This window comes from Littorina saxatilis, linkage group LG3 (genome assembly GCF_037325665.1).
Source record: "Littorina saxatilis isolate snail1 linkage group LG3, US_GU_Lsax_2.0, whole genome shotgun sequence".
Classification (NCBI taxonomy): domain Eukaryota; kingdom Metazoa; phylum Mollusca; class Gastropoda; order Littorinimorpha; family Littorinidae; genus Littorina; species Littorina saxatilis.
This window is the reverse complement of record NC_090247.1, coordinates 7855246-7880073: the sequence shown is the minus strand read 5'-3', so window position 1 is coordinate 7880073 and position 24828 is coordinate 7855246. Positions and strand designations below refer to the sequence as shown.

The 24828-nt window shown below is 41.4% G+C and overlaps 2 protein-coding genes and 1 long non-coding RNA gene across 3 annotated transcripts; 2 read left to right on the top strand and 1 right to left on the bottom strand.

The window, feature by feature from the left end:
• Nucleotides 1-300: 300 nt before the first annotated feature.
• On the top strand, nucleotides 301-6281 carry LOC138961502 (zinc finger protein 431-like). The gene is made up of 2 exons (XM_070333156.1): nucleotides 301-424; nucleotides 2303-6281. Exon 2 carries the CDS (start codon nucleotides 2520-2522, stop codon nucleotides 4773-4775), a length of 2256 nt encoding a protein of 751 aa, XP_070189257.1. The 5' UTR covers nucleotides 301-424; nucleotides 2303-2519; the 3' UTR covers nucleotides 4776-6281.
• A 2067-nt stretch (nucleotides 6282-8348) lies between these two features.
• LOC138961504 (uncharacterized) lies at nucleotides 8349-9838 on the top strand. The gene is made up of 2 exons (XR_011454205.1): nucleotides 8349-8507; nucleotides 8989-9838. It is a non-coding gene; the product is annotated as an uncharacterized lncRNA (long non-coding RNA).
• Nucleotides 9839-9997: 159 nt separating this feature from the next.
• Nucleotides 9998-24629, bottom strand: LOC138961503 (pre-mRNA-splicing factor SYF2-like). Its single transcript, XM_070333157.1, has 7 exons — nucleotides 24563-24629; nucleotides 21344-21433; nucleotides 20953-21078; nucleotides 19896-20013; nucleotides 13109-13199; nucleotides 11974-12072; nucleotides 9998-10960 (listed from the first exon to the last, which is right to left on the bottom strand). The coding sequence occupies exons 1-7, from the start codon at nucleotides 24581-24583 to the stop codon at nucleotides 10795-10797; spliced, it is 711 nt and encodes a 236-aa protein (XP_070189258.1). The 5' UTR covers nucleotides 24584-24629; the 3' UTR covers nucleotides 9998-10794.
• Nucleotides 24630-24828: the final 199 nt, after the last annotated feature.

Here is a 24828-nt window from a genome sequence, read left to right as displayed (position 1 = left end):
GCAGAAAAGAATGCTCAAACACACACACACACACACACCAACCCACACACAAACAATATATAACTATGCGCTTCACTGGTAGCAAAGAACATGCACCGATTCATAAGCAGTGAAACATTTTATTTTGTTCCATTTAACCTCCTCTGAACAATAAATGTTTGGAAATATCTGTGTCGGTTTTTTTTTTACTGGCTGGTGAGGCAAACAATATGCCACCTACCAGTGAGGCAAACAATAACATATAATTGAATAGTTCTTACTTTCGATTTTCAAACAGTACAATATGACTTTCAATCTGTTTGCAGATAGCAGAAGAGCACTTCCGGTTTGTGGAATATTTCGTCTACTTTATATATTGAGGTAAACGTCTTGATCTCAACTCTTCTTGGTGACATACAACGATGAATCCTTGAGAAGAAAGTTGGTAAGTGGGGAAGAACACCAGATCTAGTTGCTCAATCTGCAGAACTTTAGAAATTAGTGCGGAAGTCCGAAGTGTGTTAAACTTAAGTTTTTAGTGTCCCAGCATGTAAGTTGTAACCAAAGGCGTACACTGAACAGACGGCATGAAGGGGTCCATAGACCTACATTAGGTCCCTGAGGGGTCGAACTCGATCCAAAGTGAGTGTATTTCCTGGAAGTGTTTCAGGTAGAAACCAGATTACACTCTTGCCCTACGTGAGACTGCCCCATGGCTGAGTTGTGTTTCACTTTGGCAAGAATCTGAGTTGCTAACATGATCAAAAGTAACATGTACTTTGCTACCAAGCATTGTTGGAATAATTATCAGGAATATCTCAGAAAAGCAATACTGCAGGGCATTGGTCAAGTGGTCATATTATTGTTGCTTAAGCGTTACACAACTTTAGCTTTAAAAATCCAAATGTCCCGTTAATTGGACTTTATTCACTTTAATCCAGGATAAAATGTGATCTTTTTTTGCACTTTGGCATATATATAATATATTTTTCTGTCACTAGTGTTAGTGTTTTTGATTTGACAAATTTCTTTTTTGAGGGTGTAGCAAAGTGACATGACACCAGGAACCAGGAGATAAAAAAAACCACAAAAAAAACAACAACAACCGGAAATGCACCCAGTGCTTTTCTTTGTACACAGAAAAGTCACCACCAGGAAGTGCACCCACTTTGATTTGAAATAGACGCTTTCTGCTAGTGCTACACTGAGAAAACCTGTTTCCATTCTAAAAAGGGATATCAACACAGTTTTAATTAAGTAGCATTGTTTCAGGGCAGATGTTGGTAAGGCCCCAAAAAAAAAATGTCTGTTTCTGGTCACCCGACCGACCCTAAATTTCGGCGCCGACCCTGAACTTTTTTTTTCCAAACTCAAAAATTTTTAATTTTTTTTGGTGGTAAAGGACAGGGTGAGAAAATGAACAACAAAAACGTGTGAAAACGAAAGTCCGCTGACGATTTGTAAATGTGTTGAGTGTCTTGTCTCTATGTATAGTGAATCCAGTCTCTTTGCGCGATTTTTAAAGTTAGTTTTATTGGTCTACATTTGGGGTAAAAAAAAAATTAAAAAATAAAAAATTAAAAAATCCCGACCTACCGACCCTATTTTTTTTTAGCCATGTTACCAGAAACAGACAATTTTTTTTTTGCCTTACTAACACGCTGGCGCATAAAATTTAAAAATGATTCATAAGACTTCCCTTCATCAAGTCAAAGGGTGCATCTAGAGTACAGTGGTAAATTCTTAACTCTGATGGCCCTATATTGCTACATTTACCTTCTTTGGACAAATATATCAAGAGTGTGGGAGGGGGGGGGAGGGAGCTATCTCCATATCCCCCCCAATCTAACTTGGACTTAGTCCCTTCAACTATGTTCCATCAGACTTTGCCTGAGAGGTGAAATGACAAGGCTGAACCTTGTGCCACAAAATAAATATAAAATGTATGAAAACCTAATCACTCAGGTTAATCACAGCTGTCAAACTTTTTGTGTGCAGGGTAGATGAAAGGCAAAGCCAAGGACTGTCTCAAACGTCCTCAGACTTGATGGAAAAATAAATCCTACTAACATCCCTGTTTATGGACAATTAATCCATATGCGTCACATTACTTGTATTTTAGACAATTGACATGCCTTAATTTCTAGTTTAATGCATGAAAACAAGTGAAACAAACAAAACCAACCAAACAAGCAAATTAGGAAAGAAAAAATTAACAGACTAAGGAATACAAACAAACCATCAAGCAACAAAAGAGGACTAGAGAAAGGAAATCTACAATTTTGTGATATATAGTAATTTATTCATTCATTCATTTTTTCAGATGCTGAACGATGACTTGTGATTCCTGCTGGTTCATCTGTGACTGTTTTCTTTGCTGACTGCACAGGAAGAGCAGCATGTTACACTGAAGAACAACATGTGTTTGTTTGAGAACATCAGTGAATGACACTTGTACCATTTACAAGCCACCAGTTTCTCTCTGCAGTGTGTACTGCAAAGTTTGAGAACAAAGAAGTGAAGTCTATTTCTGAAACGGTATGGAGGTGTGCAGTATATGCTCAAAACATTTTAATTTAAGCAGCATTGCTAACACTAACACCCATTCACATCCGCACACCGTGACAGATGCAGAAAAGACAAAAATGTGCTCAGAGTTATGCAGATGGGTTTTTCAGTACATACTTGGCTTTGCGCATGGTTTTCTCCTCTGCGACACTGTACGCATACTGACTGAAAATCAAGCACACGCAGGCTTTGAGAACACCTCAGCAGCACCTATGCCTTTACGACACCCTCAGAAAGAAGACACAGATACTGAGGGTGTCAAGAACAGCCAACTAGAACCAAGAGTAAAGGCAGAAAAGGCACCGTCAGATGTAGAAGACTTTGATTGCACTGTGAGTTTTCAGGGCGATGCTCAGTATGACGATAGCACAGATATTAACGAAGATATCGCTGACGCTTGGAGTGTGCACAGAGAAGGGAAGAATTCAGTGGCATCAGGAAAGAAAGTGAGCCGCAAAGAAGCAGACCATGTTGTTCGAACGAAGAAAACAGATGTTCATAAACAGATAAAGATCAATAGAGACCAAAGAGCAATAAACCCAAAAGCTGCTCAGAGTGTAAAACAAACCAGACAAAGAAAGAGTTTGAGGAATGCGAGGAAGTCTGTGATGAAGCAAGAACAGAACCTCAAAGGAGTAAAGAGGAAACAAGAAAAGAAAAACTCCGTTAGTAACTCACGAAAGCAAAAAATTGCAAAACTGGCGAAAAGGAGTGAAGCAGAAAAGAACCTTGAAAACACTGATGATGAAGCAAAATTAGGATCAGCTATTAAGTGTGAATTCTGCTCAAAGCCTTTTAATGCCAAACGATTCTTGCAGCGACATCTAAACCGATTCCATCCTGAAGAAATAACAGTCTGCTGTGAAGTGTGTGGTGAGCTGTGCAAAAATGAAACGTATTTAAATGTTCACATGAGGAGAGAGCACAGCCTACAGGGTATGGAAGGGGAAGAACTCTACCACTGTGATCAGTGCCCAAAGTCTTTCAATGCCAGCAGGGGGCTCTCTCTGCACAAAGAATTTGTGCACTCACATGAAAATCCTGTCAACTGTAAACTTTGTGACCTAACTTTAAAGAACGAGATATACTTAAAACGGCATATGAAGCGCTCCCATTCTGATTCAATCATCTGTGATATATGCGGTGCTAAGTTTAAATCACGGTTGGGATTGAACGCTCATTTATCAGCTCACAAGGGGGTGAAATCCTTTTTCTGTGAGGTGTGTGGAATGGGGTTTGTACGTAAGACTTCCCTTCGTCGTCATGTTCAGCAACACAGCGATGAAAGTTACGACTGTGACTCTTGTTCTTCATCATACAAAACCTTTGGTTCTCTTAGTCTTCACATGTTACAAATTCATCAGCGAGGTACATACTTTGAAAACCGTCTCAAGAGCATGGAAAAATTAGGGTGTGTTGTCAACAAAGAAGCCATCCAACGCCATCGGAACCGCCAGTGTGTCACATGTGGCGAGACCCTAGTTGCAGGAATCTGTGTCACGCATCCCACAGAATATGCCCTGATGTTCAAATGTCATCTCTGCGAACTGACTGCCGATCACGTTGACGATCTCTTAGCTCACCTGAAAGATCACAACGACGGAACTTCATCTTCTTCCATCAGCGTATCTTTTGGCTGTAAGGTGTGTCGCAAGGTGTTTCCCAGAAAGCTGTACCTCAACCAGCACATGAAGAAGCATCATCCTGGGGCCAGCATGTCAACGCTGAGCATGAGTGAAGCCACGCTCAGCTACGTGTGCCATGTGTGCGGCAAACACTTCCAGCAGAAGCAGTACCTGTACGTGCACATGAAGCAGCATCTTCAGCCTCGCTCCTTCGCCTGCAGCATCTGTGACAAGAAGTTCACCTACAAGTGCAACCTGAAAAACCACCTCACCACCCACTCGGAGGAAAAGCCTTTCCAGTGTGATGTCTGTTTTAAGCTTTTCCGTCGCAAAGAAGTGTTGAACAGTCACAGGCTTGTGCACAACCCCAGCTTGTCTCCGTTTAAGTGTCACATCTGTGGGAAAGGCCTATCCCGCAAGCAGTATTTGAAGAAGCATTACCAGATCATGCACCCCGAGACTCAGGAAGGGGGAGGGCCACTGAAAGCCCAGTCACAGTTAGCACCTCCAGAGCAGCTGCAGCAACTAGAGCAACCACACTTACAGCAGCTGTCACTACCGTTACCACAGATCCATAATACTGAACAGTTTACAAGCCTGTGATCTGAGATTGATACACTGTAATGTGCTTTCTTACTTTCGTCTGTGATGAGAGGCAGCTTCTTTGAACTAGAACTTTGAAATGCAAAGTAAACGAATCTTGACCAAAGTAACAGCTTTAAAAAAATCTAGTCTGTGCTGCTCTGTATCATTTGACAAATTTATGTGACATGCTATCACTTAGACTTTGTGTCTGTGATGAGAGACAGCTTGTTTGTACCAAAACTTCAACTTATTTACTAAACTGAACTTTAATCTAGCTTCAAAGTCATATGACAACGAGAGTGTGGTCAGCAGTGTTGTGTTTTCCAATGAAGAATTTGCCACACAGCAGATGATCCTTTATAAGATCTGTTGGAGAGAGATACATTCAAAAAACATCTATTTAGTGTTTAGTGTTCATTAATCAAAGGCACAGTAAGCCTCCCGTAAACCATCACAGATACTGTCAGACTTTTACACACAGTACAAACACCCTTCCATTTGAACGCTCACCAAACGAAAACATCCTAGGTGCCCTACGTAAAGAGCGAGCAATTTTTAAAGAATTAATTTTGCGCCGATTGCTCAGAGACAATTGGACCGTGGTGCGTTTTGGCGCTAGACCTAACTTTTAAAATCTAAATAATAAATTGACAGCTTGTAACACAAACATTCTTTTTTCATCAAGACAAGATCAGTACAATTCAAAGTTTTGAAAGTTTGAAAAAAGAAAAGCCCGGAAGCAGGATCATGCAAGGTCGTGGTTCTTGTAGCAGACGACGGTTTATAGGCATCGCCAGTTCCTCTGAACAGTCAAAAGCCATCGCTAGAGTTCTTGTGAACCACAGCCGTTTGTTTCGTGCATAGTGAGAGGTACATAATAACGTGCTATTGCAGATAAGCTCACATCGAGTCGCATTCAAATTACTAACTGACGACTACATTGTGAAAAAGGGAAACTGGATAACACGGGTTCACAATGGCTCAGGGGTAAGATAAACCACGCAAAAATAAAAATTGCTCGCTCTTTACGGAGGGCACCTAGGATGTTTTCGTTTGGTGAGCGTTCAAATGGAAGGGTGTTTGTACTGTGTGTAAAAGCCTGACAGTATCTGTGATGGTTTACGGGAGGCTTACTGTGCCTTTAATTTAGTATTTTTCTTCTGAAATATAATTATTTTCATCTGAAAGCAATATTTTTTCTTGGCTGTTGCTAAAAAAAATGTATCGGTATTGCAGTGCATTCCCCGTCCCCTTCGTGGTTGAAAACTATGTTAAACACCAAATAAAGAAAGAAAGCAGTGCATTCCGTTCTCTTTAACAATGTACTTGTATCACTAAATGCAGACCTGAGGTTCTCTTTTCTAAGACTAATACATGTATATATATGTAAGGACAAAGACCATTCTTGGAAAGTGTGTTTTTCACACTTTATGCAAATGTTATGCAAAGAGCTTTATTCTGTTTTTCCATTTATTGCAACCAAGAGGTAATCACAGGGGAAGAAGCTGTGGTCAGTACTCAAGATGTGGAAGTGGAGCATATATGAGGCTGTGCCAAAAGGTGCTCTGGGAGACCCCTGTCAAATTTGCACATTGATATTTTGTTTTGTAATCATACATTTTTCCTGATTTAGCCTCACTTAGCTTAAAAGTATATCAAAGATACAACATGCACAACATTAAGGTGCATGTTGGCCTTTGAAAGGGTTAAAATACAAAATAATTACAAGATCCAGGTCCGAATGTTGATCCGGAAGTGGGGACATTTTAGGGGACCCACAAACAACGATTTTTTGTTTTTTATCTTTCAAGTTGAGAGTCATTTTTTTGTAGATGGGTGAAAGAGGAGAGATTCAGCTTTTTAATCAATGTAAAAAGCAGAACAAAATTCTTCCCGAAATGTGTGAAAAACGGTTTTTTTAAAAGCTGTTACGATCGTAACCTATCATGTCAGATGTCACACCAGCAGAAAAGGTTGACGGCAGTGATTTGCTCCAGAAATCTCTCTAGAAGAACACAGAAACAAGTGCTGCAATCTTAGTTTGACGTTTAGCAACGGTGAAAACAGCACTGATTGTTGTATATATTTTATATCAGGCATGTTTTTTACGGAGTAACTTCGTCATGTCAGAGTGTTTCGATCGAACATTTAATAATTCTGGCCGCGATTTTACTTCTACCGGATGTTTGTCGCATCGCAGTAAAAAGACATTCCTTCCCACAATGCCTTTCGCGCACTTTTCCCTCCAAGATGGCGTCGGTAACACGCAGCGGTAAGTATCAGTTCCATGTCAGCTTTTTCTTGTAAGTTGCGGTCAACAGAAAGTTCAACCCGAAAAAAAAAAAAATACTGAGTGAAAGTTCGAAACCTAAAATAACCTTTGGAACCGTGTTAAACAGTTTACACGGCTATCATATGCAGGAAACAAACTCAAAAATAACAAAGACTGCCTCAAAAGTGTTAAGTCAGGCTTCGATCGAAACTCCTGACACAGATATCAAACTGTCAACCGAAACTTTGACACGGCTTCGCTCGTGTCATGTGGGAACGTTTGGCTCTGGCCTTCATCAGTCAGCACGATATGAGCTAAAAACGGATCAAAATGTCCCTTTCTTTCCACAAACGGGCTAAGTTTGCGATTCCCACCATTACTCTGGCAAAACTGCTAAATTTACATTTACTGTCGGATGCAACACATGACATCATGTCCATTCTAAAAATGTTACCTCCGACAGATGAATGGTATGGCTGGCAATCTTTTCTCCAGGCATGATCAATGTTATTGTTTCTGACAGCAATGAAAGGACTTCACCAAATGAATAAACTTGGTTTTTGATCAAAACTGTGCTTTGCTGTTCTTGAATTCAAACTGCTAGTAATTGCTATCTGTCGGATGCAACACATGACATCATCATTGCACTATATTGTGTTCAGTTTCTATCAGCAATCAGTACATTTTAGTTTAAACACCTGCTACATGGTTATATAAATGATACAAGTAAAAATTTGCTCAAATGATATAGGTTTACAACTAATTTTACTTGTCTTTCATGTCCATTGTTACATCCGACAGATTCCCAAAAATTACGATTACACATCATTTTCTCAAAGTCGCTTTACTGAGTTATCTTTTTAAGACTGGAATTGTATGTCCAAATGACTATTCTTTCACATTGTGTAAGTGTTGAAATGATACTGTTACTTTTATTTTCTTATAAAATGTCCCCCTCTGACAGAGCACCTTTTGGCACAGCCTCATATAAGAATGCCCATGTGTGAATGTGTAAGTGGAGCGTATAAGAATGTGTAAGTGGAGCGTGGTCGAATGTCCATGTGTGAACGGGTAAGTTGAGCATATAAGAATGTCCATGTGTGCAATGTGTAAGTGAGACATAGATGTGTTCATGACTGAATGCGTAAGCACAATGCAAGGAATGGCCAGAAAGGTATGTGGGAGGTGTGTTTATAACCTGCCCTGTTATATAGTGCTATATGTCTTATGTAAAAACAATGTCCTGTTTGTATTATTGTTATGTACCACGCCTGAATTTCTCTATGAGATAATAAAGTATTCTTATTCTTATTAAGATTGTCCCGTTATCCTTGCTCATTGAAATGAATAAATGTGTTGTTTTTGTATTCAGTTCTACGCATAAACCTGGCATTTGCTGCCAAAACAGGAACAAGAGATAAGGGTTTTACTGTGTTTGGCAGCTTTAGCATGGAACTCTTAGATTTAGAACTGCATTGGTGGGTGTGTGGAACTCTTAGATTTAGAACTGCATTGGTGGGTGTGTGGAACTCTTAGATTTAGAACCGCATTGGTGGGTGTGTGGAACTCTTAGATTTAGAACCGCATTGGTGGGTGTGTGGAACTCTTAGATTTAGAACTGCATTGGTGGGTGTGTGGAACTCTTAGATTTAGAACTGCATTGGTGGGTGTGTGGAACTCTTAGATTTAGAACTGCATTGGTGGGTGTGTGGAACTCTTAGATTTAGAACTGCATTGGTGGGTGTGTGGAACTCTTAGATTTAGAACTGCATTGGTGGGTGTGTGGAACTCTTAGATTTAGAACTGCATTGGTGGGTGTGTGGAACTCTTAGATTTAGAACTGCATTGGTGGGTGTGTGGAACTCTTAGATTTAGAACTGCATTGGTGGGTGTGTGGAACTCTTAGATTTAGAACTGCATTGGTGGGTGTGTGGAACTCTTAGATTTAGAACTGCATAGGTGGGTGTGCATGTATGCGTGTGACAAATTTTCTTTGATTCTTGTTATCTTCTTCTTCTTCTGCGTTCGTGGGCTGAAACTCCCACGTACACTCGTGTTTTTTGCATGAGTGGAATTTTACGTGTATGACCGTTTTTTACCCCGCCATTTAGGCAGCCATACGCCGTTTTCGGAGGAAGCATGCTGGGTATTTTCGTGTTTCTATAACCCACCGAACTCTGACATGGATTACAGGATCTTTTTCGTGCGCACTTGGTCTTGTGCTTGCGTGTACACACGGGGGTGTTCGGACACCGAGGAGAGTCTGCACACAAAGTTGACTCTGAGAAATAAATCTCTCGCCGAACGTGGGGACGAACTCACGCTGACAGCAGCCAACTGGATACAAATCCAGCGCGCTACCGACTGAGCTACATCCCCGCCCCGTTTCTTGTTATGAATTGCAATATTCCTTCATGCTCTGACGGTGCAAGTTCTTCTCCTGTCTTACTAGTGGTTTCAATGACAATTCTCTCATTTCTGAAAGCTAATGGTTTTATGTTTTTAAGGAAGTGAACTTTGTTGGAGGTTTCATTACAATGAAATATGATGCAAGTTGTATCATAACTGATAACAAATCAACCTATATAAGCCATTCTGATATATATTATTCATTTGATAGCTTGACAATTTGTGTCGGTTAACTGGCACACGATCATCAAATTGTAAAAAAAACCAACAAAACTTTCAGCCTTATTCAGTTGTATGCTGCTATGGATTGCTTTTCTTCCCCATGCAGACTTCTTTGTTTTTTTCTTCAAGTATTTTTATGTGAAAGAATGTGAAATAATAAGAAATATTTTGACATCAATCCCTGAACTTGGTCAGCACTCTTTGAAATACAAAATAACAAGGGACTGCTGTTTGCTTTAATTTTATTGTTTATTTACCCATAAAACAGCATGATTATATACAAACGTCTTCAAAATACTCTTTTATTTTAATTTTGTTGTTGTGTAACCCCCCCCCCCCCTCCCCCCCCTAATAATTACACAGTCACACACACTCTTGCATACATAGGCCCTCTCCCCTCCCTCTCCCACACTTGCATGCACATGAATCTTCCCTCTCTCTTTCCTTCACACAAAAGGAAGCAAAGGTGGCTACCTCAGTTGATTCTTCCACGTTTTCTCCACCCTCCACCTAACTCCAGTCTGTTACAACACAAATTCTGTTGAATATTAACACATTATTACATTTACAAGAGGATACAGCATCTAGGAATATGATCAAATGTTTACACAACAAAATTAAAACATAAAAAACAAACCCACCTAAAACAGTGATGCAGAAATACACCTGAAAATGAACTGGGTGAGCAGCGAGTTTCTGCTGTGGCATTTTTCAAATGTACAGTTGTTTAATTCAATATCATTTCAAAATATATCATTTGCCAATAACTTCTATTATAAGCCTACTTATTAAATTGACTTGTCAGGTTCGTCTCAAGCCTTGAAAATTTAGAAAGACAACCTATATCATTTTTCAACTGTACAGTTCAATTTAATATTATTGCAAAGTATATCTTTTGCCAATAACTTTTACTAGTTGCTTACTAACTAAATTGACTTGACTACTTTGTCTGAAGCCTTGAACATGTAGAAAGACATCTATCAGGGGAAAATATCCAAAACATATTTGGCTTGAAATTTTTGTGGGCTAGTGAATTTAAAAAGTTAAAAACCGGCAAACTGGAGGACATTTTGTAACTTGCACAATCGCTGTAGAAAAGAAGTGATACACAGAACATCAACAGCCCCTTGGTGATCAGACAGCTGTTCCCCTCTCCAAGTTCTGTTTGATCTCGGCGGTGTACTCTCCGTAGAAACGCTCCAGCTTCTTGTTGAACTTCATGTTGCGCTCGTTGATGTAGCTCACATCCTCCTCCTCATCGAAGCGACGTCTCCTGCTGTACTTCTGCCGCTTTTCAATCCTGTAAATATATCATTGTTTGTAGATAGATTAGAAGTTGTTAGGCATAAAATCATGACATTGTAAAAAACTAAAATCCTGAAACGATCCCCATCAACAGAAAGGTTTGAATAAAATTATGCAAAACTGTGCTATCTGAGGATTTCAAGAATGATATCCATGGAAATCATAATCTCAAGCCTGCTGGTATATATATGGCCACAACTCTTTGTCATCCGCTTAATATTGCTTCATAAGAAAGCATACCCCCCCTCCCCTATCTTTCTCAATGTTCTCATTGATATGTGTGTGTGTGTCCACTCATTTGGACAAGTATTTGTACATGCATTGTGATGTCAGCAAAAAAAGAAACCACATTCAAACAGACAAACCTTTTGTTCACAATGGTTGTATGGGTGCAAAAAGGCCGGACTGTACAGGAATGTGTATTAACGTAGATCTCTAAATTCACTGAATTAGGATGAAAAGGTTCTGTCAGTAGGAATCGTGGAAAAAAAATTTCTTTTCAAAAAGCTTAATTCGCTGATTTTTTTTTTATATAACAAAACAATTCTTGTCAGTCTGAACGGTAGGAGATGAGTACTTACCGTTGTAACGGGCATAATTTACTGAATTAGGGTGAATAATTCGTCATAAATGGTAGGAGATTAGTACTTACCGCTGTAACGGGCATAATTTACTGAATTAAGGTGAATAATTCGTCATAAATGGTAGGAGATGAGTACTTACCGTTGTAACGGGCATAATTTACTGAATTAAGGTGAATAATTCGTCATAAATGGTAGGAGATGAGTACTTACCGTTGTAACGGGCATAATTTACTGAATTAAGGTGAATAATTCGTCATAAATGGTAGGAGATAAGTATTTACCGTTGTAACGGGCATAATTTACTGAATTAAGGTGAATAATTCGTCATAAATGGTAGGAGATGAGTACTTACGGTGGTAACGGGCATAATTTACTGAATTAGGGTGAATAATTCCGTCATAAATGGTAGGAGATGAGTACTTACTGTTTCTCAAGGTCGGTCACCATTTTATCCACATTGTCCTCCGGATCCTTCCTCTGGTGCAGACCCAGTGTGTTGGCTGTGGCGTAGAACTCTTCACCCCTGCATGAGACACACAACACGTTTAATTAACCTTCACCGTGGGTCGTGGACGACCCATAGCCTCACAAAATTGTCTTTATCTCTGAAACTGTTTGGAGTTTTTAATTGAGACTTCATGTAATCTCTAATCACCTTATGACCATCCCATTGCCCAACTTTTGAAAGATTATCTTTGTAAACAAACAAACAAACGATGACGTAATTTGAACTACACAGTCCGGATGATGTGGATTGTGGACGACCGATATGGAATTACGTAAGGAATTTTACGCTGTTTATCCTTATTCGGATGGCGTGGGTCGTGTACGCCTATACTTTTTACGTTGCATCCTTCTTTGGTAAGTATGGGTCGTACACGACCCACATCATCCAGACTGTGTAGTCCAACGCGTGATCCAATGAAGGTTAATAACATCATCTGGGAAGGGGAATTTGATTTGTTTATTTACAAAGATCATCCTTCAGAAAGTGGTTGAGGGGAGGGTCCTATGGTGTTTGAGTCTGAACCTGAAGTCTTAATCGTGAACTCACAATAGTTTCAAAGATACAGACACTTTTATGAGGATCTTGGTCCTCCACGGCCAAGGAAGTACAGAGTCCGCCTTTGTATTATTATAACTTGCCTGTTGTGAATCTTGTTCATCCACTTCAAAGATTGATAGACCAGGATGCTAGAGAATGTTTATTTGGTCTGTTTAACATTTCACAAATTTGCCATTCTTGTTAATGAATTAAAGCAAAGTGGTTTCAACATAATTTCCAACGAACAAGAAGATACTGAAGACAGTATACCAGGGAACAGTCAGACCCCACCTCGAGTACGGCTCCACAGCGTCAACCTCCACCAAGACGAACCTGCAGGCCCTCGACAAAGTGCAGAACCAGGCCCTACGTCATCTCAATTCCTAGTCTATGTTAAAACATTTAGTCAAAACTTGACTAAATGTAATACATGTAATAGCCATGGAAACTAACAAAAAAGAAAAGAAAAAAACACAACAAAAACACTTCCAGCAACTTTGAGATTAAGACCTACATTCTTTCTCTTTGTCGTTCGTACTGAGTTAAATCAGGCTTCATCTGCTTTGTCAGTCTCTGGTACTGCCTGTGTGTTGCCTGTTCGTAGTCTGAAAATAGGACATAAGTAAACAGTCAATACCACAGAAAACTACATTTGGATCTCTGGGTTTTCACTAAGTCACCAAAAGCAGATTTTCTACAACTGCAAGCTAATACAGTCTACACGCAAAAGCATGACCGCTTTCAAATGAACAAAATATTTGAGCTAACATAGTTATATCAAAGAGTGTATCCCTATGGAAAGAGGGAGCACTTCGGCCTAAAAGCCCCCCGTCTCAGCACTGACCTAGTAAAACTTTCTCACTGGCACCTCGGAAGCATTGGCAAGCAAGGCAAAAGCTAACTAATGTGCAGCTTCTAATGGTTATCATTCTCGGGAAAAAAGATTCTGTGTTTTGTCTTTTCATGGGGATGCAGATTGTACTGTTCGCCTTATTTTATCAATTATTAAATCTATAATTGAAATGTATAAATGAATGTTAGAGGAATACGGTTTGTCTTGTATCACACCAAACCAGCGCAATTTCGTGGTAGTTTTGAGCAAGAGGTTAACACTGAGAGACTGAGACAACAAAATGAAACAAGACAAACAAACAGAACTAGACACACAGAGATAGATTGAAAGAAAGAGAGAGAGAGAGAGAGAGAGAGAGAGAGAGAGAGAAACGGACAGATAGGCAGACAGTCAGACAGACAACCGACAGAGAGAGATATATATATATATATAATTATATATATATATAGAGAAAGAGAGAGAGAGAATTCAATTAATTAAATTGAATATGAAATTTATTTTTGAAGCGAAATTTAATTTTGAAATTAAATAAAAAATTTTAATAATAAATTTTCATTTGATTAATATACTTACCCAACTCACATATAGCAATTTACTTCAGTTTAGTGCTAGAACGCTGAACTACGCTTCACCCTGGTAAGGGGGGAAGTAACCCTAAAAATAGAACGGCCTTGATGGTCACGTGTCACCGCCAGGTCAAGGCTACCTCCCTACATGCACTGCGCATGCATGATCTCGCCGCCATCTTTTAGTCATTCGCTTGAAGCACCCTCTTATTTTTAGGGAATCTAAAGCGGGGTAGGCGGGAGGGACTTGACAATGTGAGTTGGTTTAGTATATTTGTTAGGCGCGTTTGATCGATCTGCGCGATCGCGCTGCGCGTTTGGTGGATTGATCAAACGCGCACACATCGATCGATGTGTGCGCGTTAGATCGATGCAAAGAATACAAGAATCGTTATTCAAAACGCGCAGCTCTTATACTTGCGCATTTGGACGATCTGTCACAAACTAGTCCCTACCACACACACACATCGCACGCCGGAAGTGAAAAGTTTCAAATACAGGAATGTTCCGAAATATACCCCAACAACGTTTTTGATTACAATTCAGCTCCTTTTTTGTTGTTTTTGATTACTGCTGAGCCCTATTCACATAGGTCAAGTTAGTTTTATTGCTTCATTCTCTCTTGATTGCTTCATTCTCTCTTCATTCGTTTAACTGATACATGATGGAGAGGTTTAGGCACACACTGCAAGTGGAGGCAGATACATCAGCCATGTGTCCCAAATCAAGCTTGATGTCAAGCGAAAAGTTCAACTTGATACGGTTGTGAACCACCTAAGAGAACCCCATACTAATTGGGTGGAACCCCATTTTCGACATTGGGTGAATAAGAAGAAATTTTCCTTGATAAACATTCCGGCCCGGATTGGGATTATACGATGTGTTAGTTGTCCCCAATCCACCAAAGCCAGGTACGAAGAACTACATTATGTTTGGGCAAAGATTTTTGTTCTCGATTGACTTGTTTCAATTTCTAGCGATCTTTCAAATTTTGAAGATTATTTGTTGTACTTGTTTGTTGTCAGGCCTCTCAATCTTTCAAACACAGTCTCTCTCTCTCTCTCTCTCTCTCTCTCTCTTTTCTGTCTCTCAGTCTCTCTCTCTCTCTCTCTTAGTCTCTCAGTCTCTCTCTCTCTCTCTCTCACTCTCTCTATCGCTCTGTCTTCTCTCTCTGTCTCTCTCTCTCTTGTTGTCAGTTAGACACTTATAGCTAGGCCTACTTCCGGTCATAACTTCCGGTCATTGCCAGCAGACGTGTGTGTGCGTAGTATGGTGATTTGTGAGACGGATCGTCCAAATGCGCAAGTATATTAGAGCTGCGCGTTTTACCGATTCTTGTATTCTTTGTATCGATCAAACGCGCGCACATCGATCGATGTGTGCGCGTTTCATCAATCCACCAAACGCGCAGCGCGATCGCGCAATAGCGCAGATCGATCAAACGCGCCTAACATATTAATCAAATGAAAATTTATTGAATTTGTTAATCCCAACTCACATATAGCAGATTGCTAATTAATTAAGGTGGTGGGAATCTGACCTATGAACTAGGCAACAATTGGCCTGCTGCTACCATCGCTGGTAGAGCATTGGTACCATCCTGCCGCGCACTGGAAATGTTGCGCAGGTAATAGTTGATAACAAGAAGGGCAAAGCCCATACGACTCACATGCTTGACCTTGACATGACCTTGACCTTCAGGGTCAAGGTCAAATAACTAAACCTAGCAATGACATCATACACTAAGAACTGCTTCACACATTTTTCCTACCAAAATACATGTGACCTTGACCATGCAACACAAAGCTGTTAATTCAAGACATAGGAAGTACAATGGTGCTTATTGGCTCTTTCTACCATGAGATATGGTCACTTTTAGTGGTTCACTACCTTATTTTGGTCACATTTCATAAGGGTCAAAGTGACCTTGACCTTGATCATATGTGACCAAATGTGTCTCATGATGAAAGCATAACACTCATACGCTTGTTTTATCAGCGTTGAGACCCATTTAGCCAAAGTCACCTTAGAAATGTCTTTGTCCCTAGCCGTATTCAGAGATAAGAAAAGAAGTTTCTGCGTTTTAGCTCTGATAGGAGCTGTGCGGGACAGATAACTGCTAAGAGCTCTAACTGGGCAGTTAGACATATCAGGATCTCCTGGTGCAAGAATTTTTGCTAAGTGGAAGAATTCTGATTATAGGAGAAGTTTGATCAGGCTTCTGGTTTTTGGCTAGAAATTCCGGCCTAAAACGTAAAGTTATAGAACCATCCTTTTCAAAAGCTATGTCTCTAGATAATCCTGAGAGGGCGTGAATCTCACTGCTTCTCCTTGCTGTGGCCAAAAGAACAAGGAAAAGTGTCTTACGAGTAAGATTAACTAGGCTTGCTAATTGCAAGGGTTCAAAATCTTGCGATCTTAGAAATTCTAGAACAAGGAAGAGATCCCATGCGGGAACTGGGGCTCTGGTTCTAGCAAAACCTATCGAAGCGCCTTTCAGGACACTAGTTATAACCCCACTGAGGTTAATGTTGTGACCTAGCTGCCTCAACGTAGCCGAAATAGCTGATCACCGAACTCGAAGAGATGAGGGAGAGCTGCCCAGAGATGCTAACCAGGACAAGTGATTGGCTACCTGCATAGACCGCGGGGAGAATTGACCTGATTCTCTGAACACCATTTAACCCATCGTGTCCAATGTAAAGCGTACACTGAGCTCGTAGAATCTCTGTGCGCTTTTTGAACTAAATCCAGAGTCCTGTTCGACGCGCCCGAACGTCGCAAGGAGCTCCTCACAGTCTCCAACCGTGAAGGAGCAGGGACTGTGGGTTCTCGTGTTGAATGCCGGTGCGTGGTTGCAGTAATTCTCCCTTTTCCAAGTTTAGAGGAATGGGAGGACCTTCTGCTAAGCGGAGGAGATCCGGAAACCAGTGCTGACTCGTCCACATTGGAGCGACTAGAATGAGGGATGGTCGTTCCAACTCCACTTTCCTCAGCACTTTTCCAAGAAGTTGGAATGGTGGGAAAGCGTAAGCCGTGAGTCCTGACCAGTCGACTTCTAGTGCATTCACTTTCCAGGCTTCCGGGTCCGGAAACGGGGATATGAACACTGGTAATCTTGAAAATCGGGTTGCGAAAAGATCGACTAGTGGTTTGTCGACCTGCGCCCACAGACGCTGAAGCGCGTGGTGGGTGATCGTCCACTCTGTGTGGAGAACTTTCAAGGATCGGCTGCCAAAACGTTTAGTTTTCTCGGCAGATGTTTGGCTGATAACAAGATCTGATGCTGGTGACACCACTTCAGTATTTGGCATGCTTTGAGTGAAAGCGTGTGAGAGTGAGAACCGCCCTGCCTGTTTATGTAGGCTGCAACTGTAGTATTGTCTGTATGAAGACGAACATGCTTGCCTGCCACCAGCGATAGAAAGCTCTGGAGACCGTGGGCTACAGCCTCTAACTCGAGCACATTGATGTGTGAGAGGGCTTGACCTGCTGTCCACGTGCCTGAGGCTGTGTGGTGAGAGAGATGAGCACCACAGCCTGATAGGGAGGCGTCTGTGAACAGATCCTCCTCCGGGGGAGGGGGAGTGATGAGGACTCCCTGTGAGATCCATGGTTTTAGCCACTGCTCTGTGGTCCGCTGAAACCAGCTTTCTAATTGAACTGAGACCTGCCATCCCTGGGAGGAGGGGTTCCAAATCGAATTCAGAGCTGCTTGGAACGGCCTCTTGTGCACTCTCCCCAAAGGTATGCTCAGCGTGGACATCGGTGGACGTAACTGTGGCTGACGGGGTTGCCTTAACCCTCGCTCGCACGCGTGCTTCTTCCGCTCCCGAAACTGTGCACTCGCTGACTGTAACTCCGCTGAAAACATGCATCGCATTTGTTCGCTAAACGATGCAAACATAGCTGACATATCTTCCTTCTTCGTCACTGTGCTAGTCTTAACCGGCACTGTCTTATATTCCTGTTTCAACGTCAGCATTGCTGGACTCTTAGGATCATCAATTTCTACTGTGAATGAACTCTTAGAAACTGGTTCGAACACACTAACTGTGGTTTTGGAAACCTTTGCTTTCTTTGCCGCTTTCTTAGACGGGGACTCAGAGGTCACAACCTGTCTAGTGCTAGGTTTCTTCTTCCCACTGTCTGCCATACTGGCGTTAGTCTTGAACGTCGAAAATAAACAACGACTAACTTGAGGCAAACGAACGTAAATAATACAAGAGAACTGGAAAAATCTCACCCAATCTCAGCCAGAAAGCTAAGATACAGACGTGTGCCAGGGTAAGTACTGCCAAGAAGCAGTGTGCTAATAAAAGCCCGAGCGTAATCCAAAACACGTCCTCAGACGTCAGCGCTGAAAGATAGAATGACTAAAAGATGGCGGCGAGAGCATGCATGCGCAGTGCATGTAGGCAGGTAGCCTTGACCTGGTGGTGACACGTGACCGTCAAGGCAGTTCTATTTTTAGGGTTACCCCCCCCCCCTTACCAGGGTGAAGCGTAGTTCAGCGTTCTAGCACTAAACTGAAGTAAATTGCTATATATGTGAGTTGGGATAAGATATGTAATTTAATGTATTTTTTGAGGAGGACGGAATAAGCAAAGTATACATGGCGTTTTTTTCATCCGGCCCTCGCCCATTGAGAGGTAACACCATTACAAGAATAAATAAAGTTAAATAGAAGTTAAATACAGTATAAATGACAGAAATAAAATGTCAAGCAACCAATAAGACATTTCAAGATGCATTTAGATTTTGTTTTAGCAATGTTTGAACACTATATATAACACAGAAATATATGTTATGTTTATAAGAGAGAGAGGGGAGAGAGAGAGAGAGATAACTGATTTTCATTGCTGTAAAGAATGTGTAGAGAACTGACAAATCCCATTACTTTCAATAGAGTCACTAATATTATGTTCATAAAGCAAATGTATGAAGATAAGTCTGTGAGTTTCTGTCTACATGTATTCAGTGTCTTATTTTCTGTCTGTATCTCTTCAAATACTGCATGAGCGCCTGTGAAATAGTTTTCAGATGCTGGTAACAGTACGACCAGTGTGTTTTCTTTACTTTCTTCTTCTTCTTCTGCGTTCGTGGGCTGAAACTCCCACGTACACTCGTGTTTTTTGCACGAGTGGAATTTTACGTGTATGACCGTTTTTTACCCCGCCATTTAGGCAGCCATACGTCGTTTTCGGGGGAAGCATGCTGGGTATTTTTGTGTATCTATAACCCACCGAACTCTGACATGGATTACAGGATCTTTTTCGTGCGCACTTGGTCTTGTGCTTGCGTGTACACACGCGGGTGTTCGGACACCGAGGAGAGTCTGCACACAAAGTTGACTCTGAGAAATAAATCTCTCGCCGAACGTGGGGACGAACTCACGCTGACAGCGGCCAACTGGATACAAATCCAGCGCGCTACCGACTGAGCTACATCCCCGCCCCGTTTTCTTTACAAAAACTAAATAAACCAGTCTTTTCAATAGTTATATAAGTAGCCGAAAACAAAAACAGTCCGTCACTCTTCTATTCCTCCTTGCTCGGTGGCAACGTTTTCCTCGGTCAAGCCGTAACGCTGTTGTAGATTCGGCGCCGGCTCTTCGCATCACTTTTGCAAGTGGCGTGAAGAAGGGAGTGAACCCTCTTTCCGTAGGGATACACTCTTTGGTTATAGCTGGAAACTTGTTATCTACTTTTAACGAGAAAATGATGATTAAAGGACATGTACAACAATATAAAGTAAAATCAAGTTCTCAAACTTATCACAAAATATTCTCAGAAACTTTTGTTTCCAGTGGTTACCTTTTACCAACAAATAATACACTCTTAGGCACAATTCGTATTCAAATCTGCAGCAGCATACTTTACCTGCAAACCCAACATCCGGATTTTTCTTTGCCTTTTTTCGCTCCCAGCGTTCAACTTCGTCGGCACCAAGGTCACGCAGCTTGACAAGGTTAAAGTCCTCTCCCGTCTCTTGACAGTGCTGCAATGAAAATGAAATAGAACTGAAGTGCTAACAGTAACTTAGTGAGTAACAAAAATAATCATGCATTGAATTTAAAATGGAACTGCACAGCCAAAAAGAGATTTGCTTCCAGTTAGAAGACAACAAAAACAACAACACCAACACAGTTATTTTTGGCTCACGTAAGTGTAGCCTATGCGATGGTAAACTCTGTCTGTCTGTGCGTGTGTGTGTGTGTGTGTGTGTGTGTGATAGAAACTTTAACATTTGAAGACGTCACATTATGGCGTAAGAGGGTTAGACGTCACGCGAAGGAATTACTGAAAGTCTCGGTCATTGTTATTTTGAGCGGGCCGAGACTAGTTGGCAGTCGTGTCCCTGTAAGTAGGCTACACATGCAGACAGACAGATCTAGATCTAGTGTCTCGCTTTCTTGCACAGTGTCACCTATGCTTACTGTGTGTGTGTGTGTGTGTGTGTGTGACGGAGTGATTGAGTTTGTGTTACTGTTTGTCGATTTCTTACGTGAGCCTTGAAGGCTTCGCCTCTTGTTCCCCTTGCAAATAGGTTTGTCATAGAAAAGCCGTCCCTCCTTTTTAACCTTCACCGATGAGAACGTTGCCCACAGTACCAGTGACTGCCCAGTAAGCTTTTGTCATTTTGTTATGTTGTCACTTCGTCGCGATATAACCTTCGTGGTTGGAAACGACGTTAAACACCAAATAAATAAATAAATGTTGTCACTGAGTGACTAGCTGTTCTTCAAGGATATATATTTGCCTGGATACTATCCGGATGAAATTTTTTCTCCACATAAACTCTTTCATTAGATCAAAACTCTGATACAGGATACAAAATAAAACATAAGGTCAAGGCTAAAGGTACACCATATACTGCAGCTCTGACAAGCAATGGCATTAAACTGGGAAAAATACACACAACAGTCTCTAGTCTTACTTTCTTCAGCCGATCTTGCTCTTCCTCCCATTCACTGCGCTTTCTCTTTGCCTCCCAGTTCTCTGGCCGCTTCTTTCGGTCCTCTTCCGCAGCTGCCTCTCTGTTGTTCATCTTTCTGGCTTCATTCTAGCAGAAAAAATACACATGATAAAACAAACCAGCAATTAGAAATGCACTGCAGCAAGTGAGCAACAGACCTACTGCAACTGCAAAGGAAGCTCACAGGATGAATACATGAGTTGCAACTTGCAATTGCATCTATCTGTATCTGTGACAATACGTTGAAAAACCACTTCTGTATGTATTTTATTTTCAGTCAACTGATTTCTTAAAGCATTTTCAAAATGAATTGATCATTCTGAGCTCTCGTTCTCTAAGTAAATGAACTTACCATTCTGAGCTCCAAATCTCTAAGTCTGTTCAGTCGAGACATCTTTGCAGGTGCTGATCCAGTTGAACTGCCCGAGGGGCCTGCAGTAGCCTGAAAGTGAAACATAACAAGAAGCATGACTGTAGATGGTCGTCAAATATGTTAATTCACATTCTAGGTTTGACGAATAAAATATAATTATAATCTACCTAAAAACGAAGCTCAGTGGCTTGATTATGAAATAAAAAGGAAATGTGCCCCGTCCGCAGCAGAATTGTTAGACTAATTCTGACGATTTCTTCACGTCGAGTCTATTGTCCTTAATACGCAATTGGACTTGGAGGCTCAGAAAAGAACGTTCACTCGTACAGAATCAGGGGTGTCGTTTGGGTCGGCCCTTCGGCCAATCGCCGATTTTTTTTTACTTTGGCCGAAACTTTCATGTCCCTACGGCCAAATGTCCGAAGAGTATTCGCCTAAATCGGCCAAAGTTTGTCCAGTTTTTTGTATTGGTCAGGCTTTGATTGCTAAAACTGCTGCCGATGTACTTAGTCAACTGACTGACGTTTATTTCCTTCGCGAATACCAAAAACGAAACATCAATGTTTTGAACGGAAGCCAGTGCCAAAAAATATAGATGCCAGAGTGGTTTCCCTTGTTCAAGGGAAACCACACTCTCAACGTTTGCGTTCGCCGGTTCGCGATATAGTTTATCAATCAGGCAGTGCTTTCGATTTGGATTTGAACATCATGTCGCAACCAAAAAAGAAAAAAACTAAATTGGCCAAGGTTTGCTACCCTTCGCCAAGGTAAGTGATTCCGGACAAAATGACAGGAACACCGCGAATGTGGACAGTGTCAGTGTGAGTGGTAGTACAGCAGTCCCTCTCATGAACGGACACCCTTGGGCCACAGCAAAACTGTCCGTACATTGCAGGTGTCCGGTCACGGGAGGGGTGACCACACCACCCCCTCCCCCATACACTCACACAGAGACACACAAACAACAGGATTGAGTCTATGCTAATCACTTCTTGTGGCTACTAAACAATAACAATAAACTCCTAATACTTCTTTAAACGTTCTGTAAAAATGATTTGTATGAAAAGTGTTGAAAAGAAGAGATAAAATAAATCCTCAAGGTAGTGAACACACTCACCATGCACTGACATACGAAAGCAGCCACACAAACACAGCACAGAGGAGCGTGTTCAGATGCTTTGCAAGAATAAGCTTGAAAACCAGTTTGAATAAATAGCAGCAGATAGAGCTGCATGTCATAATCATGTAATTTATTTTTTTCTTGTCTGGCTTTATTGACTGCATGCCGATCATGTGGCATGGCAGTGACTTTTCACTCTTCAGTCGGAAATACACTGCACCTAACACAGCTCCCACTCTCCCTCACTAATGCCTACACCAAGCCGTGACAACTGATGCTTGGAAATTGTGTGGAAGAGTACACCTCTCTATTTCTCTCCAATGCTCTTCCTGCTGACACGCAGTGACACCGGATACCCACAGAGTTTAGCCAGCTACCCCTCCACCCCCCACCCCCCCTCCCTCTCTCTCACTCCCTCCAGCCATGTACTGTTGGGGACTGTGGACAGAGGGGCCAGCTGCACTGTTCACTCAGAGCAAAACCAGTTGACTGTGTCATAACTTTTGACAAAGCAAGACAACTGAAGGGTTCATAGATTAGGCAACCGATTACTGGTCAAGGCTGAGGGGAAACAAGAGTATCTTGTCAATGAAAGAGGTTACACACAGACACACGATGCTGAGAACTGTGGCCGGTTTTTCACTCTCTTTCGCTCAGGACCTTTATCGACTGTGGTTTCTGTTGTTTACGTCCAACAGACAAGAATAAAGAGCTCAGTGCAGTTTCATGTTGGCATCTTCGCATGTACTCCACTCCTGACCAAAACTAACCCCCCCCCCCCCTCCCTCCTGATGGGTACACGGGCACTCAAGTTATCAGTGACTGTCATCACGCCATTGCGGCTGTGATCTTTGTACCAAGAGCCGGACTGCTCTGTTATCGATTTTGTTGTGGTGAAAATTTGACGATGGTCTGTCCGTACATTATAGGTATGACCTGCTGTTGGGACCGAAAATGAGTGTCCGCGTCCACGTTTTGCAGGTGTCCGTTTAAGGGGGGGCAAATATAGAAGGAAAACACTCCGTGCCCAGCAAATGTGTCCGTACATGTCAGGTGTCCGCTCACGCCGGGGGCCGTACATTGCAGGGACTGCTGTAGTGTTGTCGAGTCGATCGAAGCAGACGACATAGCAGACGATAGTCACCGCGAATCGAAATCTGCTGAGCCAGAGAATGAAAAGCGTCCTCCAAATCGTGGTTTCCAAACAAAATGGCTCACCCAACACGTTTTTTTTTATTGGTGTTTTACCAGTCATTAGCACAAGATTGGAAGAGTTTTACTTTCAAGAAATTAAAGTTAAAGGTTTGAAAAAGTTTCAGAGAACTGGTGTCTGATGTAGTTAAATCAGCAAAGCTGATTGTTTCAGTTGCAGTAAGCAACATATAATCCAGGGGCGGATTAGGGGGGTTGTTACTCTGTCTGTGATTTTTTTGTTGTTGTCTGTAAAGCCGGGGGAAGAGTTAATTGTTTAATTTTATCTCCCACAATTCCGAGAGGAATGGGTCACGTGAGATAGAACGCGGGAATACGTCACTGATATGATGTCAGGAGCAGATATCAGCATAGAGTCTAGACCTATTTTAGACCAGTGAAGATAAATTGCCATTATTTAAATTTTAATACTAACGTTAAAAGAAATAATGAGTGGCTGCTGACACCAGTTGATCATGTTTAAAATCAAGGATAAGCCACAAATTGTTTATAAAATAGCTAAAATTCTTCTGCTGGACCCCAGGTTGTACTCTCCCCCCTCTGGCTTAACTGTTCCGCCCCTGTAATCTGTGTTCCTAAGATAATGATTGTACGTATTGGTGTTCCCCTTTTGAGTCTTGTGCTTCAATGTTGCGGTGACTTTGTATGAGCCAAAATAATGGCAGAAAATTTTCCAAGATGTCCTAAAGCTTTCTGACAGTGACAGTTTCGGCCAAATGTCCCAACATGAAAATGTCTAGCAATACCCCTGCAGAATAACTTGTAACATTGACTAATACACCACAGAGCGAAATTACTCATTTACACAGACACACAAGAGATAGCTGGTTCAAACTGACGAAAAGAAAAGGCCAATCAATACTAACTGCATCTTCTTTGTCCGCCATGTTGATTCCTGATTTGTTTTCTTCGAGAGTTACAACCCTTGAACTACGCAACCAAACAAAATAAAAATAAAATAATAAAATATCAAAATGAAAATTGATTAAAGAATTAAAAGACAATGCCTGATTCATGAGCACTCAGACTCAAAGAGCTTGTTACATAGAAATACAAAAATTAGTACAGAGTTGATACGAAAAGGAATCGAAAATGCTACCGGAAAAAGTAGCTCTGCTTGTAGAAAATGCTG

Coding starts and splice junctions, on each gene's coding strand:
- LOC138961502 (XM_070333156.1), top strand. CDS start 2,520: ATGGAGGTGTGCAGTATATGCTCAAAACATTTTAATTTAAGCAGCATT.
- LOC138961503 (XM_070333157.1), bottom strand. CDS start 24,583: ATGGCGGACAAAGAAGATGCA. Junction 21,079..21,343: donor GAGATTTGGAGCTCAGAATG/GTAAGTTCATTT, acceptor TTTTTCTGCTAG/AATGAAGCCAGAAAGATGAA. Junction 10,961..11,973: donor GTGACCGACCTTGAGAAACA/GTAAGTACTCAT, acceptor ATATATTTACAG/GATTGAAAAGCGGCAGAAGT.